The sequence below is a fragment of the Medicago sativa genome, chromosome 5, assembly GCF_051527215.1.
Source record: "Medicago sativa cultivar Bolivia chromosome 5, Bolivia_mono, whole genome shotgun sequence".
Taxonomy (NCBI): Eukaryota; Viridiplantae; Streptophyta; class Magnoliopsida; order Fabales; family Fabaceae; genus Medicago; species Medicago sativa.
This window is the reverse complement of record NC_140753.1, coordinates 12,162,412-12,177,950: the sequence shown is the minus strand read 5'-3', so window position 1 is coordinate 12,177,950 and position 15,539 is coordinate 12,162,412. Positions and strand designations below refer to the sequence as shown.

At 31.9% G+C, this 15,539-nt stretch overlaps 1 protein-coding gene and 1 long non-coding RNA gene across 2 annotated transcripts; both read left to right on the top strand.

The window, feature by feature from the left end:
• Nucleotides 1-6,287: 6,287 nt before the first annotated feature.
• On the top strand, nt 6,288-9,209 carry LOC146920094 (V-type proton ATPase 16 kDa proteolipid subunit-like). Its single transcript, XM_085713490.1, has 3 exons — nt 6,288-6,413; nt 6,503-6,788; nt 8,797-9,209. The coding sequence occupies exons 1-3, from the start codon at nt 6,338-6,340 to the stop codon at nt 8,927-8,929; spliced, it is 495 nt and encodes a 164-aa protein (XP_085569616.1). The 5' UTR covers nt 6,288-6,337; the 3' UTR covers nt 8,930-9,209.
• Nucleotides 9,210-11,449: 2,240 nt separating this feature from the next.
• On the top strand, nt 11,450-13,023 carry LOC146920093 (uncharacterized). The gene is made up of 2 exons (XR_015011677.1): nt 11,450-11,860; nt 12,029-13,023. It is a non-coding gene; the product is annotated as an uncharacterized LOC146920093 (long non-coding RNA).
• Nucleotides 13,024-15,539: the final 2,516 nt, after the last annotated feature.

The window sequence follows — 15,539 nt, the reverse complement described above, 5'->3', positions numbered from 1 at the left end:
AATTGTGTATTTTTTTTTTTTTGAGGGAGGAGATTGTGTATTTACTATCTTAAAAGTTAAAATATTAATATTTTCAATATGAAACTTTTCTTTGAATTCTTTTGTTAGTTTCTTAACTTGTGTCCTAAGTTAGCATGACTCTTGATTTTTTTTTTTTTTAAATTATCCTTTAATTAGTTTTTTCACTAAATTGATGATTGTCTTGAATTTCTAAATAATTGGGGTGTTTACAAAATAAATGTATCTTAATAATCTAAGAATAAACTTTTAAAAAATAAGTATTTTTCTTTAAAAGTGAACGTTTAGAAACGGAAGACAATACAAAAAAATGGTAAGCATATCAATAATCTATTTCGTTTTTTTTTAACATATCAAATATATTTTGTTGTAGGGGATCAAGTCTATTTGGTTGTAGGCTGTATAAAGTAGATATGTATACTATTTTCAGCTGGTAAGGAGTTGATCTATATGTGAGCGATCTTTGAACTCTAAAGCATGTCCTAACGTGATGAGCCTTCAAAACCACACTTACCTAAACTTTATATTTCATATAAGAAAAAAATTATTAATGTGAAATAAGTCTTTTTTTTTTTTTGAATCGGCAAATATTATTATACGCCATCCCCGCAAGACGCAAGGTATGGACGGAACAAAATACAAATGGTGCCGCATATAGACGGTACACCATAACCACCTAAAAACACCTGAAGATAAACCCACCAACGCTCATCACCACCTAAAAACACCCTCGAGATAAACCTACCAAAACACATCATCACCTAAAATAAACTCCAAAAAAACAAGCACTGTAAACACGGTATCTACCATCGCCCATCGTCACTACTCACCCACCAAGAACACCCTCTAAATGAACTCCCAGACACCATCACCCAAGTTGAGTCACATATAGAATAGCACCTAACCGAATTAACATGCCGCTATCATAAACCTTGCGACCTCCGATCCACCGAGAGAGCACAAACAAAGCCCAAAAACCACCAAAAGTCCAAGAACTGACTCCCGATCTCGAATCAAAAATGATCGGCCCACCAGACTATAGAACCCAATTAGCATGGCACCCCTCACCCCCGGTACACCAAAGAAAAACCAAACCAAGTCAAACAAAATTGCAGCTAGACCCCGACTCCCGATCTCGAAGCCAAATGAATCGGTCCACCGAAACCCAACACACAAAATGAAAGACGAAAGACAAGGCATGCGAAGTTTAAACAGCAAACAAATCAAAAGGAAAAGGCTCAACACAACATTACACGCACCCTCCAAACTCCGTAAACACCTAACCCACCTAAAAAGCACAAACCAAAGTTAGAGACGACGAACATGGACCCGTGTAACATAGATTGCTTCTACAGGAAAATCACTCCAACAAGCACCCACCTCCTCACTAAAATAACTAACCACCACCACACAACATCACCCCACCACACTTCACCACCACGCATCACCACCCCCACCACAACTGAAAAAACCTCCACCACCACTGCATCACCACCGCGCACCACCACCACCGTCCCTACTTCACTACGTCGCCAAAACATCCTCACCAAGAAACAACAAACCACACAGACATAATCTAAAAGAAGACGAAATCCAACAACAAAACACGGGCAGCGACGCCGGTTTGTAGCGGAACCACAACCCAGATCATAAAAAGGCGGCCGTCGAAGACAAGGAAAAGACATTCGTCGCTGGAATTAAATAGAACCAATGGTGGAGCTAAACAACATATCTGCACATTTCCCGGATCCTGAAAACTCGTGTCCTCCTCAAGCTCAATCACCACCACGACCACACAACACTACTGCCACACAACACCACCACAACACCACAAATCACCACCACTACTATACCGCCACACCTGCTGCAGCCTCACCGCCACCACCTCACCACCTCAAAACGAATCTATGACAGACCCACCACCACACAACCCTGAACCACACAACCTCACACCACCGGAGCACCAACCCAGCACCACCAGAAACATCAACCGACAACAAAGTCGGAACCGCCGCAACGAACCAGCTGAAAAGAAGCAGCAGGAGCATCACGTGTAAAAAGGCTCAACATGGCAGAGAGAAGAAAAAAAGAGATTCAAGCTTGTGTAGTGGTACTAGATCTGAAATAGAAAATCTAGTGAATCCAAACAAAATCCCAAGGTAGATCCATGAACAAGCTTCGCTAGATCTGATCCAAAAGAAGCTGATAACCTTGAGTTATTATACAATCTCACCTCAATCTGATGTGCAGTGAAAAACTAGAGGTGGTGGCGCTCCCACCTCACCTCTGAACCAGACACGAAATAACCAGGACAAGGAAGACATGGACAGAGCAGGGGTGGAGGACGGTGGTGCGGAGACGAGGTCTCATTGCACCACCACTGCCGGAAAGCTACATGGGTTAAGCTGGATTTTTGGATTAAAGTGGGAAGAAGGTTTGAAAACTAGAGAGAGGTCAGAGGAAAATTTTTAGAGAGAGAAGTAGTTGTTTCTTTTAATGTGAAATAAGTCTTGAAACAAAATTTCAGGCTAAATTATTCTTTTAAAATATCAATGGAGGAATTTTCCACACCCTTGACATTTTTTTAAAGTAATTAATTAAGCATCATTCAAATATTAAAATTAAGATAATACAATCACAATGAAACATATAGAAATTTCAGAAACACGTATGTCGTTAACAAACTAAAATATGCCAACCAAACCAATTTCTTTCGCAAATGGTCAAAGATCAATAATATGTGAGATTTACTGTTAGTCTTTATTCTCTTCAATTTACAGAAAAATAAATATTTGTAGATGTTCGCTCAAATTAATTATAGATGGTCTATGCGATGATCAATTGAACCACATTTGGACAAGTCATTGATGAGACTAGGAGGATGTTGAATTTGTTGATAGTCGTCACAAGTCTCATACTAAAAATACAACACTAATAAAACAAGTCATTTCAATCATTTCTTCAACCAAAAGGGGTACAAACTTGAAACGAGCAAGAAGTAACAAAATCCAAGCGGAGAAGCATAACAAAGAAACCATAAAACCACCACCAACATCCGAATAATGATGGAGTGGCCAAAATGCAATGTTATATAATTTGACTTATGGGGGCTTTTGAAGGAGGCACTCAAAAGTCAAAAGTCATTTTAGCAATTGTTATGGCAACTATAGCAGTGAGATATAGAGGAGGCGTGGAAGTATTTTGTGATGTGTAGATAAAGAAATCATAACTTTTTCTTTTTTAGAGGAAAAAATCATGATTTTTTCGTTTATGGGTTACAACTTACAATAAAGCCTTTAGTAAAACAAAAACTAACAATAAAGCTACTATTCGCACCCGTGTTTTTTCCTTCTAATACCCCTTTGTTGTATAATTTGACTTATTAGACAAAATATCCCTTCGACAACATAGTGTGGCACAGGTGAAAAAATACTTGAGTCTCTTGGCCTTTGTCATTTAGATCCAGTGTATGATTTTTAACCTTAAATGGATTTTAGTTCATTATATGTGTGTACCAACACACACATACACGCAAAGGATTGGACCGGACAACTTTTTTGTATCTTGTTTGATTTACTAATTGATCATGGGACATGACAAAACATGTAGGGAAAAAACATGAATTTTGTTCCTCACTAAATCATATAGAACGACTTTTAGTCCAAAGTACAAACTATCGAAAATATCAGAGTAACCCTATGAAAATATAACTTTGATCTCCGTAGATCAACAATGAAAAGCTTGTATGAATAAGAATCTACTATAACAGAAAATTTTATTCACAAATCTAAAATTGTACAATACGATCAATCACTTATTTATACTATTTATAGTTCTATGCAATCCTAAACATGGTTAGTTATCAATCCTAACTAATATGCACAACTGTTTATAACAAAAAGTTAGATTTGCGATACAAGCAGATCTTATTTTTTTTAAATTGGGTTAAATAAGTAAATGGTCCCACTAAATATACCAACATTTGATTTTAGTCCCCCTAAAATATTTTTTAAGGTTTCTGGTCCCTCCAAAAAATTTCATCTATGAAATTAGTCCATGCCGTTAAAAAAATAGTGTAATACTCAATATAGAGCAAAGACTTTTTTTTGTGGTGGTCAGGGTTTGAACCCCATACATTGCATATATTATGCATTGTCCCTACCAACTGAGCTAAGCTTACGAGGAGCAGGGACTAATTTCATAGATGAAAATTTTTGGAGGGGCCAAAATCCTAAGAAATATTTTAGGGGGACTAAAATCAAATGTTGGTATATTTATGGGGACTATTTATTTATTTAACCCTTTTAAATTAGGGTTAATTATGTTTCTAGTCCCTATAAAATAGCGACCTTGTAAGTTTAGTCCTTACTTAATTTTAATAGCATTTTTAGTCCCTAATTTTGTTTTTTTGCCCTGAGTATTAGTCCCTACTCAATTCAAATTTGTTTAATTTATGCTTAAACTCTTAAATTTTTGAACAATTTTTTGCAGACATGTTTAGAACATTACTAAAAGTTCCTCCGCAAAAAATTATCGCAAAATTTGATTTCTACATCCAGATATTATTACTTTTTATCTTTAACTTTTGTCGTTTTAAAAAATTCATATTTAATTCATTTCATGTCTGAAAATTCTAAATTTTAGTAAACGAACCTTTCATAGTGTTCTAATCTTGTCTCAAAAAAATCGTTCAAAAATTTAAGAGTTTAAGGATAATTAATCAAACTTTGTTTTAGCAGGGACTAAAATTATAAGTAAATTTTTTTTTATAGGGACTAAAAATGCTATTAAAATTAAGTAAGGACTAAACTTACAAGGTCGCTATTTTATAGGGACTAAAAACATAATTAACCCTTTAAATTAAACAATTAACAATTCCGTGAGTTTATCTCAGCTGGTAGGGATATTGCATTTTATATGCAGGGGCCGGGGTTGTGTGAGCTCGAGCCATTAGGCTGCTTGACCCAAAAATAAATCAACAATTAACATATCATTTTTTTATCTCTCTCCGGTACAATTTTGTCATGTATTGTCATGTTTAGTACTTACCGTTTTGCAAATCAAACGCACTCTAAATTTTAAAATTTTATCTATACATAAAATAAATCAGGATAATACCAAAAATAACATTCAAAACCAATTAGGAGATTGAATTTTGCCTCTTTGATCCAATCGTTTGTCTCTTTAGTCACTCATGTCGAGCTCCACCGAACCTACAAGAATATAAATTTATATCTAAATCGCACGATTTTGTTTAAAACTAACATGTAAATACATTTTAGTTTTTTTGACACAAAAAATACATTTTACTAGTTGTGAGACATACTTTCAAAATAGTGAATTTAGAAACCTTCTAAACAACCTTATTCAAACTTCTTTTGTTTCAAAGAGTTCATAAAGAATAGATCTTATTCAAACATACATCTCATCATATCAAATACAGTAGAAACTCTTTAAATTAATATTCGGTAAATTACTAAACTCTCTAAAATAATAAATTTGTCTGGTCCCGACTTGGGCCAATGTAAAAAATTGAAAAACTCGATAAAATAATAAGATAATAATTTTTCGGGAGATCCCTTTATAATTTTCGATCCCAAGAAAATCATAAATTAATAATTCATACAAACTGAAAAAAATATATTACACTCTATTGAACACATTTGTTCCTCTTGTTTACATTTACTGTACTTCAAAAGTCATTATTGATTTCCAATGTATATGAACACAGTAGTTACTAATTTACGTTGAGTCTCAAGGTTCGCTGCAACGTAATTCTAAGAGACATAGACTAATTTGCCTTTTTGTTTGGTATGTACAGTATAATTACTTAAAAACTCTTTAAATTAATAACTATTAATTTATCGATAAATTAATAACTCTCTAAATTAATAAATTTCTCCGGTCCTAACATTATTAATTTATAGAGTTTCTACTGTATTATTATTACATTTTGACCTGCACCTTCTAAAGTCCAAACCATTCTAAGCTAAATTTACTCAATTACCTTCATAAAAAGAATTGATCCAAACAAAATAAATATCGGTTGGTTGAATTGCTTCTTATTATTATTGCATGTATTTTGTGAATACTTGCTTATTATTATTACACGTGGTGTGGTGTGAGTGATCACAAACTTAGTGGGGGTCCACTCATGAAACTTCCTTTTGATCCAATCCAAAATAAAAAATAAAAAATAAAAAATAAATAAAAAACAAGTGAAAAAGAAAATAACAATAATAATAGATCTCTATCTATCTTCAAAATCTATCACACCTTCTTCATTTCTCGATTCATCTCATTTTCACAGAAAACTAAAATGGCTGGTTTCAGCGGCGATGAAACTGCTCCTTTCTTCGGCTTCCTCGGCGCCGCCGCTGCTTTAATCTTCTCCTGTAAGCCTCAATTAATTCTTAATCATTTCAATTAATTCTTAATCATTCAAATTCAATTTTGATTCAAATTTCAATTTTCCCCAATTCAGGTATGGGAGCGGCATATGGAACAGCGAAGAGCGGTGTTGGAGTAGCATCAATGGGTGTGATGAGACCTGAACTTGTTATGAAATCGATCGTTCCTGTTGTTATGGCTGGTGTTTTGGGTATTTATGGTTTGATTATTGCTGTGATTATCAGTACTGGGATTAACCCTAAGGCTAAATCTTATTATCTTTTTGATGGATATGCTCATCTTTCTTCTGGTCTTGCTTGCGGTCTTGCTGGCTTGTCTGCTGGCATGGCTATTGGTGTTGTTGGTGATGCCGGTGTTAGGTATTTCATTCTCTCCATATACCTTTTTTTCGTTTTGATTTCATAACTGATTTTTTTTTTTGAGAGAATTTCATAACTGATTTGTTGTGTATATTGATTTAGGTTGGCCCGTTTTTTGTGTTATTATTTGATTTGATATATACTATAATTATTGACAGACACAAGACACACAAGACACGACACTGACACATATACACTAATCGTAATTTAAGAAATAAGAAGTAACCATGTGTATCAGCATCATACATATAGACACGCTTTCAATCTGAAGTGTCGGTGTTAGAATATTTGCGAATAATAAGGAATTGACTCTTCTAGATTGAGTAGTTAGTAAAGTGAGTTAATCATGAGTTGATTTTTCATGCAAAATCAAGAGTTGGTGTTATGTAGGAATTAGTAGTTATCTACCTATAATATCTGTTGTCGATTTTCTTATAAATGATTGATATTACTTGGTTTACACTCTAAAGTGAGCGATTTTACTGGTATGTGATTGAATAAGATAAGATGCATATTATGTAAACATTTTTTTGGTTGTTTCGATAGTGGTGTTGCCTTCCTCTCGCCACATGGATAGAGATCATTTGTCTCATTGTACTACAATGTGCATAATGTGAAGAAGAAAATTTTGAGATAATCTTGCAATTACAATGGTCCAATTGGGATTAACTTGTAACTTATGGAAGCTGTATGGTTGAGATAAGTATTGGATTCTTGTCTAACAAAAGAAGCCCTTATAAATTTATAGGTAGTAATGGGGAAATTAGATGTGTGAGATTTTGAAATTGTTGAGATGCGAGACTTCAGATGTAGAAGATCATTTCAAGTTATGTGAAAAAACTGTTAGCTAGAAGACTCGTAATCACAGTAGGACTATTGTAATTTTAGTTTCCTATAAGTAGATGTTAAAAAGTTTATCCAAGCTTGCTCTATAAGTTTTATAAATAATAACTTCCAACATTTGTTGAAATTAGTTTATAGTGTACCTTCTGTTAAACTCTCTCGTGTTACTTCTATTTAAGCACGTATAAATTTATAAGGTCTATTTCATGGATTAATAACTAAATTCTTATTTGACTTTAATTCTAACTGGGTTTTAATATTTTTAGTGTTCTCTATGTTTTTCAGTTTTTGTAAGTTGAATGATGAATGATCTTTTCTCACATAACACATGGCCACTCTTCACTATTTTATTTAGTATTTTCTTGTAATTTAGTAAATTTTCTGAAATGTAAATGTGAGAACTGAACATGATGAAGTATACCAATTTCAGTAGTATGTTATAGGTACTTGGGTATTATGGGTGTTCAGTCCCGCATTGAATAGTATGGGATGCTCAGTGGAGTATTTAAGTGGCTTGGTTCTTCCCCCTTGATAGCTAGCTTATAAGGGAGGGTTCTCCAAGTTGTTAGATATTTATAAATTGGTATCAAAGTTGGTTGCTGGTGTCCAGGAAAGGGCTACCTACGGAGGGTTGACTTGAAAGGCCAAATAAAGCATCGTAATATGGGATGTTCGGTGGAGTATTCAAGTGGCTTAGTTCTTCCCCTTTGATATTACTAGCTTTTAAGGGAGGGTTCATAGGTTCTTATTAGTATCATGACACAATAAGTCGATATGGTTGTGCTAGGTATTTCATGTAGATTGGTGGATATTATACCTAGTTCTAGTTACTTTGTATTAGATAAAAGACATTATTTTATAGGTAGAAAATAGCATAAGTATTACTATGCTTGTTTGCAAGTATATAACGAAGAAACAGCTATTTGACCTCATTAACCTCTTTTACAGCACGGGGGAGTATAATTTTTTTTTTTTTGAGTATAAATCTTTGTTAGTCTGTTGTTGATTCAATTACAAACTCGTATCACTGCTGCTGCTGCTGCATTCGACAGTGTAACAATTTGTTCAAAGAGAAATTGTTTAACTCTGAAAGACTAAATCTGTTTAAGCTCTATTTTAATGCATTGAATTTAACTAACATGTCGAAAATGAACTATTTTTGCAGAGCAAATGCCCAACAGCCGAAACTTTTCGTTGGAATGATTCTCATTCTCATCTTTGCTGAGGCATTGGCGTTGTATGGTCTCATTGTTGGCATCATCCTCTCCTCCCGTGCTGGCCAGTCCAGAGCGGAGTAATATAACTTTTATTGTTGTCTGTAGTGCACAGCCACAGATTCATGGATTATGAACTTTATAAGAGACCTTGTCATGGTAAGGGTGGAGCTTTATCATACTCTTCTTTTGTCTTATGACTCTAATCTACTCGTTATAAAATTGAGGTTATCGTGGAATAAAGCCTATCAAACTATTTACTTGACATTACTGTATTTAATTATGTTGAGTCAAACTAGATTAGAAATTTCTGTAATAAACCTTTTGTTTGTGATGTTTTCAATAATTTTTAGTTATTGTGTTATATACTGTTCAACATTTCGCACCCAATCCAACATCTCTTTTTACAAATGTATTAAGATGTACGTAGTATGGTTATTGTGTATCTGTTTTCTACATCATGGATCATTTTCAAGAGTAAGTGTGATTTATGAATAGGGCTGCAAATGACTGATGTTGTTTGTGTTATCCATGTATGTATATAAAAGGTCGGTCTGGTAGGTGGTATATTAAATACAGGATCTACCGATCTAGACATTGCATTGGCATTATTGTGAAGTACTCAAACAACTTCACAACGAAGCGCAACTTAGTTGGTAAGACGTTTCACCTACATCCAATGGGTCTTGGATTCGAGTCATGGAGGGGGAAGTGAAGAATACCGCGGATCCTCGTTGTATTTATAGGATCCTCTCTGTATTTATAAGAGAAGGCAAAGAAAAAAGTACTCAAACAACTTACTATTATAGAAGAGGACTTGTATGTTTTGTAGATATAGATAAAAATTGAAATTGTTTTTAGGGAAAATGACTCTGAAAAGTTTTAAAAAAAATGATTTTTTAATTGTGCCGAGTCGTGATTTTTAATCACACAAATTTAATTCCTGGAGTAATCCTCCTGGCTCTTCTATTGAAAATGCTTATACATTAAATAATATCAAGCAGCCGATAACCCATTTGTACTTTTTGATTTTTTTTTTGTTTTTGTTAAGAAATACTACATGACCAGGACTCTAATACCCTTATTTATCAAATTTAATCAGCAAAATTAGACTATAATGCATTAGCACAACTATTTGCTTCTCCACGGATATGACTCACTTCATCCTTCTACCCATGTTGGTGAAGAATATGAGAAATCTCTGTGAGCAAAGGTTATAAGGTATTTATTGACCAAAAAAAAAAAGCTTATGAGGTATTTAGTCTTTGACAACCTTGTTATAAATCATGTTTACAATGATGATATAACCAATTTAAAAAATCACATTGTTCATTCCTGATTCCCTTGCCAAACAGATTAATGCCCCAGTGAGCAGAGCTTTCACAAAGTTTCCTTTATCATCTTTAATAATGCCTCAGCTGAGAGACCATTAGAGTAAGTCCCATTCATGTTAACTTTTAAGTTTTAACATATCCTTATTCCTTCATGTGGAAGTTAACAATGATCATGCATCTTGAAATTATTGTCATATCTTGAAGCAAGAGGAATCATTCTCTCTTTATAACATGCACCTGATTAGTAACCATTCCCTATAGGCTTACTCGCATTTTATACTCTTGAGAGAAAATAAGAGAGTTCCTATCTTTCCAAAGACCTCATAAAGCAACAATAATAAGAAGAGACCAATTAGTACGGATCTTATCTAACAATTTAGTTTCTAGATTCCATTCAATCCAAGCATGCAGTTCAAGGTTGAATTTTTTTTCATTGATAGTTCTTCAATTTAGTTTCCAGTAAAAAAAATTCTGGATTCAAAATTCTCTTTTTAAAAAAACTTTCTATTACTTTTTTTAAGAGTCTACTACTAATATATTAAAATTAATGTCTACAAAATTCCTAAAATAATATCGGTTAAACTCATAATTTTCTTAATTTTGTGGGTTTAATGTTCAGTTAAAACTAAATGGGGGGATTTATGTCTTAAAAATCAATAACAAATTTTGTCTGTATTTTTTAAATTTAAAAGCAAAAAATGGATTCCACATTCTCTTTTAAAAAAAAAAAAATTGTCATGAGAATTTAAGTCTTAAAAAATTTTTAAAAGAAGTTCTCCATTAAAAAAATGTCATGAGAATATAATTTGTTAACATTGATAACAATTTGTGTATTTTTTAAATATATAAAAAAAATCTACTACTGATATAATAAAACTAATGTCCATCATTTTTTTCTATTAAAAATATTTTTGTTATAAAAGAAACAAATATTTAATAGAAATATTATATTAGTTTTGATATTTTGAAAATATTCTGAGTTTTTAAAATTTAACATATCGATTATATCATATTGGGACATAATTTTATTTTTTTTTCATAGATATAAACATTAAACATCTGCAACGAGATATATACTAGTATTTAACAGATTTTACATAAAAATAAAAAATATTTTATAAAAAATAAAATATTAAAAAGGCTGAAACAAAACAAATTAACCTGGGTTGTGTGTAGATCGATAGATAGCTCCTCTCTCTCTCTCTCTCTGTGTGAGCTCAGTCGCCGTTTTTGCAGATCTTCAACAAACAAACAGAGCACAGAAGTAAGTTATCATCCAAAGTTCTCTTCTTTTATCAATAATCTATTCGCTTCAGCTTATCTCTAGCTTTTTTTAATTTGAAAAATTCATTCATGCTTCAAATTTTAATTTGAAAAATTATGGTATTGGAGAATCATGGACTAAGGTTTACAACATTGATACTTTTCTCAGCAATGATGTTTCTTCACGTTTTAGTTCATATTGGCCGGTAAAACACTTTGAGGAGGGTGCTGCCATATTGTCATTACATTCATCCAACTGTTTTATATTTTTTGAACCTGGGAAGTATGGATTCAAAGTTTTTCGAATCCATGGGATTCAATCAAAGTATTTTCAAGTAATTCCTCATATTCCAAGTCTAATCTCATTGAAGGATGTCGTAAAAGGAGACAATGTTGAGGTGCTAAACATCCACTCAAGGTAAGGATGTACTACCTTCTAATGTTAATTTTTAATTTATTTTTACTAATTTTTTTTATTTGTGAAGTAGTTGATGGATGTTCAAAACTATTCCAACCCCCTATGCAAATTGAAGATTTTGAAACTTTTCTTTATCATTGTTGGCTAATATTGTTGTAACTTATTTAGGTGTGCAAAGTTTAAATTGCGGGAAGAAAATGAAGTTTTATCCTTGGTGCAAGACTCTTTATTTGTGACTTGGCAAGTTCATGTTCTTAATCATCTTATGGTAAAGAATACGGTGATGACTGATGAGCATGCCTCCTAAGAAGCATATGTCTATTTCTCCCATTGATTAGTATTACATAACTAGGAGCTTCATTTTGACTAGAAATATAAGGTTGTTAAGACATTTTTTGACAATTCCACTTTTTTGCCAAACTTATTCAACAACCGCTTATTATCTTTTTGTGAAATTCATATTTGATTGAATTTCAGACATATTCAACATAAGCTTCACAATTTTGCCTGAAAGCAACAGGGTATATTTAAGGGTCATGCTAAGGAACCCAAGATATAGGAAATTTTGTGTTGGAAAAAGCCTTTTTTGGACTTTTAAATAGCTGACTAGACAGCTTCAAAAGCAATATTACTATAAATGTACCTCCGTCCCAATTTAATTGACACAATTTTGTTTTTCACACGTATTAAGAAAAATGTATAAATAAAGGGGAAAGTGGAATATATTGTATTGGAAATGATAAAAGTAGTATTATTTAGTGTTATACTCCCTCTGTTCCTTTTTAAGTGTCACTTTTTAACATTTTACACAAACCAAGACACTCAATAAATGTTACTTTTTCTTATACAATAATCTATACTTTTACTATAATAGCCTTAGTCATTTAATATCTTATTTCATATATTTCTCTCTCCACAATAAATAACTAAGGGTAATGTTGGTAAAACAACATTTATTGTTGCATTGAACTTTGAAAGTGACAGTTAAATAGGAACAAAAAATTTCTCCAAAAGTGACACTTAAAAAGGAACGGAGGGAGTATTATTTAGTGTTATAGTGTATTACTTGTTATTTGTTACTCCTATCTTTAAACTTGTTTGGAGAATAAACTGTATTCAGTTCTTTTATCAATGATAAGTTACCACTGCTTTTTATATGGTAATCATTAGAGGAATCAACAAGGAAAACGTACAGCAGGTAGTAATCAACGGTTGTCAGGCTTGTTTTATGATATGGTTCTGATTCATCTGAGCGTACGTGAATTCCCCTCCCCTTGTGAATCCGAGAGTGTATGCTGATTTTCAAATTTCTTTTAAGTTTTTTATATGTTTTTCCTGGTTGTAAATTCCTTTGGAAATTCTAGTTCCCTGATTTTTCGTTAGTTGCAAAGTAGTAGATGTTATGAGAAAGAGTAAAATCAGACATTGGCGATTATTCTCACCCCTGCTTGCTGTTGTTTTAAGCCTGTTACTTGGGCATTGTTACCTATTGCTGGTGTTTTTTTTTTTTTTTTTAGGAATGCAAAGTTAGAATCGTGCGAAGAAAATAAAGATCTTGAATGATGACTTGACAAATGACAAGTATCCTTCCTCCTCCTCTAGTGGTGAAGCTTTTGGTGAAGAGTACAGTTGCGAAGAAGTAAACTACCACAAGTTATGATTTGGATAGTTGTGCTTTCGGAAAATTTCAGACCTTGTTTTGGGATGCAAATGATATTTTTTTTTTTAAAACTTTAATTTAGATGTTCATTAATCATTATAGTCTATGGTTATATGGGATTCAAATATTATATATTATTGTCTTGGTTTGTATACCAATTCACTCTGTTTATTTAAACTACTCATATTTTGGGTCTGTATTGTGTTTTTGAGATGGGATTTGGTTTCAAAAGATTATTTGAACTACTCATATTTTGGTTCTGTCACTGCACCTTGAGTTTAAATAATATTTTACTGTTTTTATGATAGAAAAGGCCGACAATTAATCGAACCAATTCGAAAATAGTTCAAAACTTAGACTTGATAATTAATTCGTTGAACTTCGTTCATGAGCTAAATGAGTCGAACTTGAGTTGAAAATTAAGTTACTCGAACTATGTATCGTTCGACTCATTTGGTTCGTGAGATAGCTCGATCAATATATATATATATATATATATATATATATATATATATATATATATATATATATATATATATATATATATATATATATAATTTCAAAATAACCATAAAAAACCGGGGTGACATGGGAAAAAGTGGATTCTAATAATAAAAAATTTCAAAAGCAACCTAGATGTTGAATTTTTTCATGATTTATTTTTTCTGTTAAGGAAATTATAATACAGTTTTACACAAAAAAAAAAAAGATTGGGTGAATAGTGTTTTTCACCCCTGTAATATAGGCCATTTCCGGTTTTCACCCTTATGAAATTTTCGGTCCGGTTTGCACCCTTGTAAAAAAAAAAATTTTCCGGAAAACACCCCTCCCCCATCCAGCTCATCAAAATTGCCTATGTGGCGCTGACTTGACTTTTTCTTTTTGTTTTTTTATATTTTTTTCTTGCCACATCAGATATTATTATTAAAAAAAATTAAAAATAATAAAAATTAATTTAAAAATAAAAAAATAATTTAAAAAATTTGAAAATTAATTTTTGAAAAAAAAATTTAGATTTTTTTTTTGAAAAAAATTCTTGAATTTTTTTTTATTATCAAAATTTTCACGACTTTTTTATTCTGGAATTTTTATTTTCAAAATATAAAAAAGGTAAATTCTCAAAATTCATAAAAAAAAATTGTTTTACAAAAAAGAATTTCTGGGAAAAAAGTTAATTAAAAAAAATTTTGATAATAAAAAATCTGGAATTTAAATTGTAACACATTATTCCTTTTTCGAACAAAAATAATTAAAAAAAATCTGGAATTTAAATTTCAATATACAAAAAAGGCAAATGATTTTACGAAATTTTTTTTTTTAAAAACTTTTCGAATCTGGAACTTTTTTTGCCAAAACTTTTCGAAAAACTTTTTTAAAAATCTGGAATTTTTCGAATCTGAAATAGAATTTTTTTTTCGAAATTATGAAGATTTTTCGATTTTGGCTAAAGATTCCAACGAAAATCCATTTTGGGGCTAATGATTCGAAAAAGTTCAGATTTTTCTTTTGAAATTAAAAATTTTGTTTTTTTAATACAAAAAATATAAATTTTGGTAATAAAAAAATCGTTAAAATCTTTTTAATTTCTAAAAAAATGTGATTATACTTTTTTCCCAGAAATTCTTTTTTGTAAAATTAGTACACAAACGTAGGTTCTTGCGTTACATCCAGCCATGATCGGGAGTGAAAAATAACCAGGATAATATGACTCCTTATTATATAGCAAAGAGGGAGGTAAAAAAAAATGGGGAGAAGAACAAATTATCAGAAAATAGAATGATATGTATGAGTTTGTTTCAACAAATTCTGGCATACACGTATATATTGCATGAAGGGAGGGTGAAGAGATAGAGATAAATGCATACATTGGAAATAGCTAAGGTTTTAAAACTGATTGGTATGCATGGGGTATTCTAAAAGATGGAACTAAAAGCCTACCACGTTTTTCTTTGCATTTCACGTTCCAACAAAGACTGCTATAACTAAGGCTCAGTAAATGCTCACCAATAATAGGGAAAA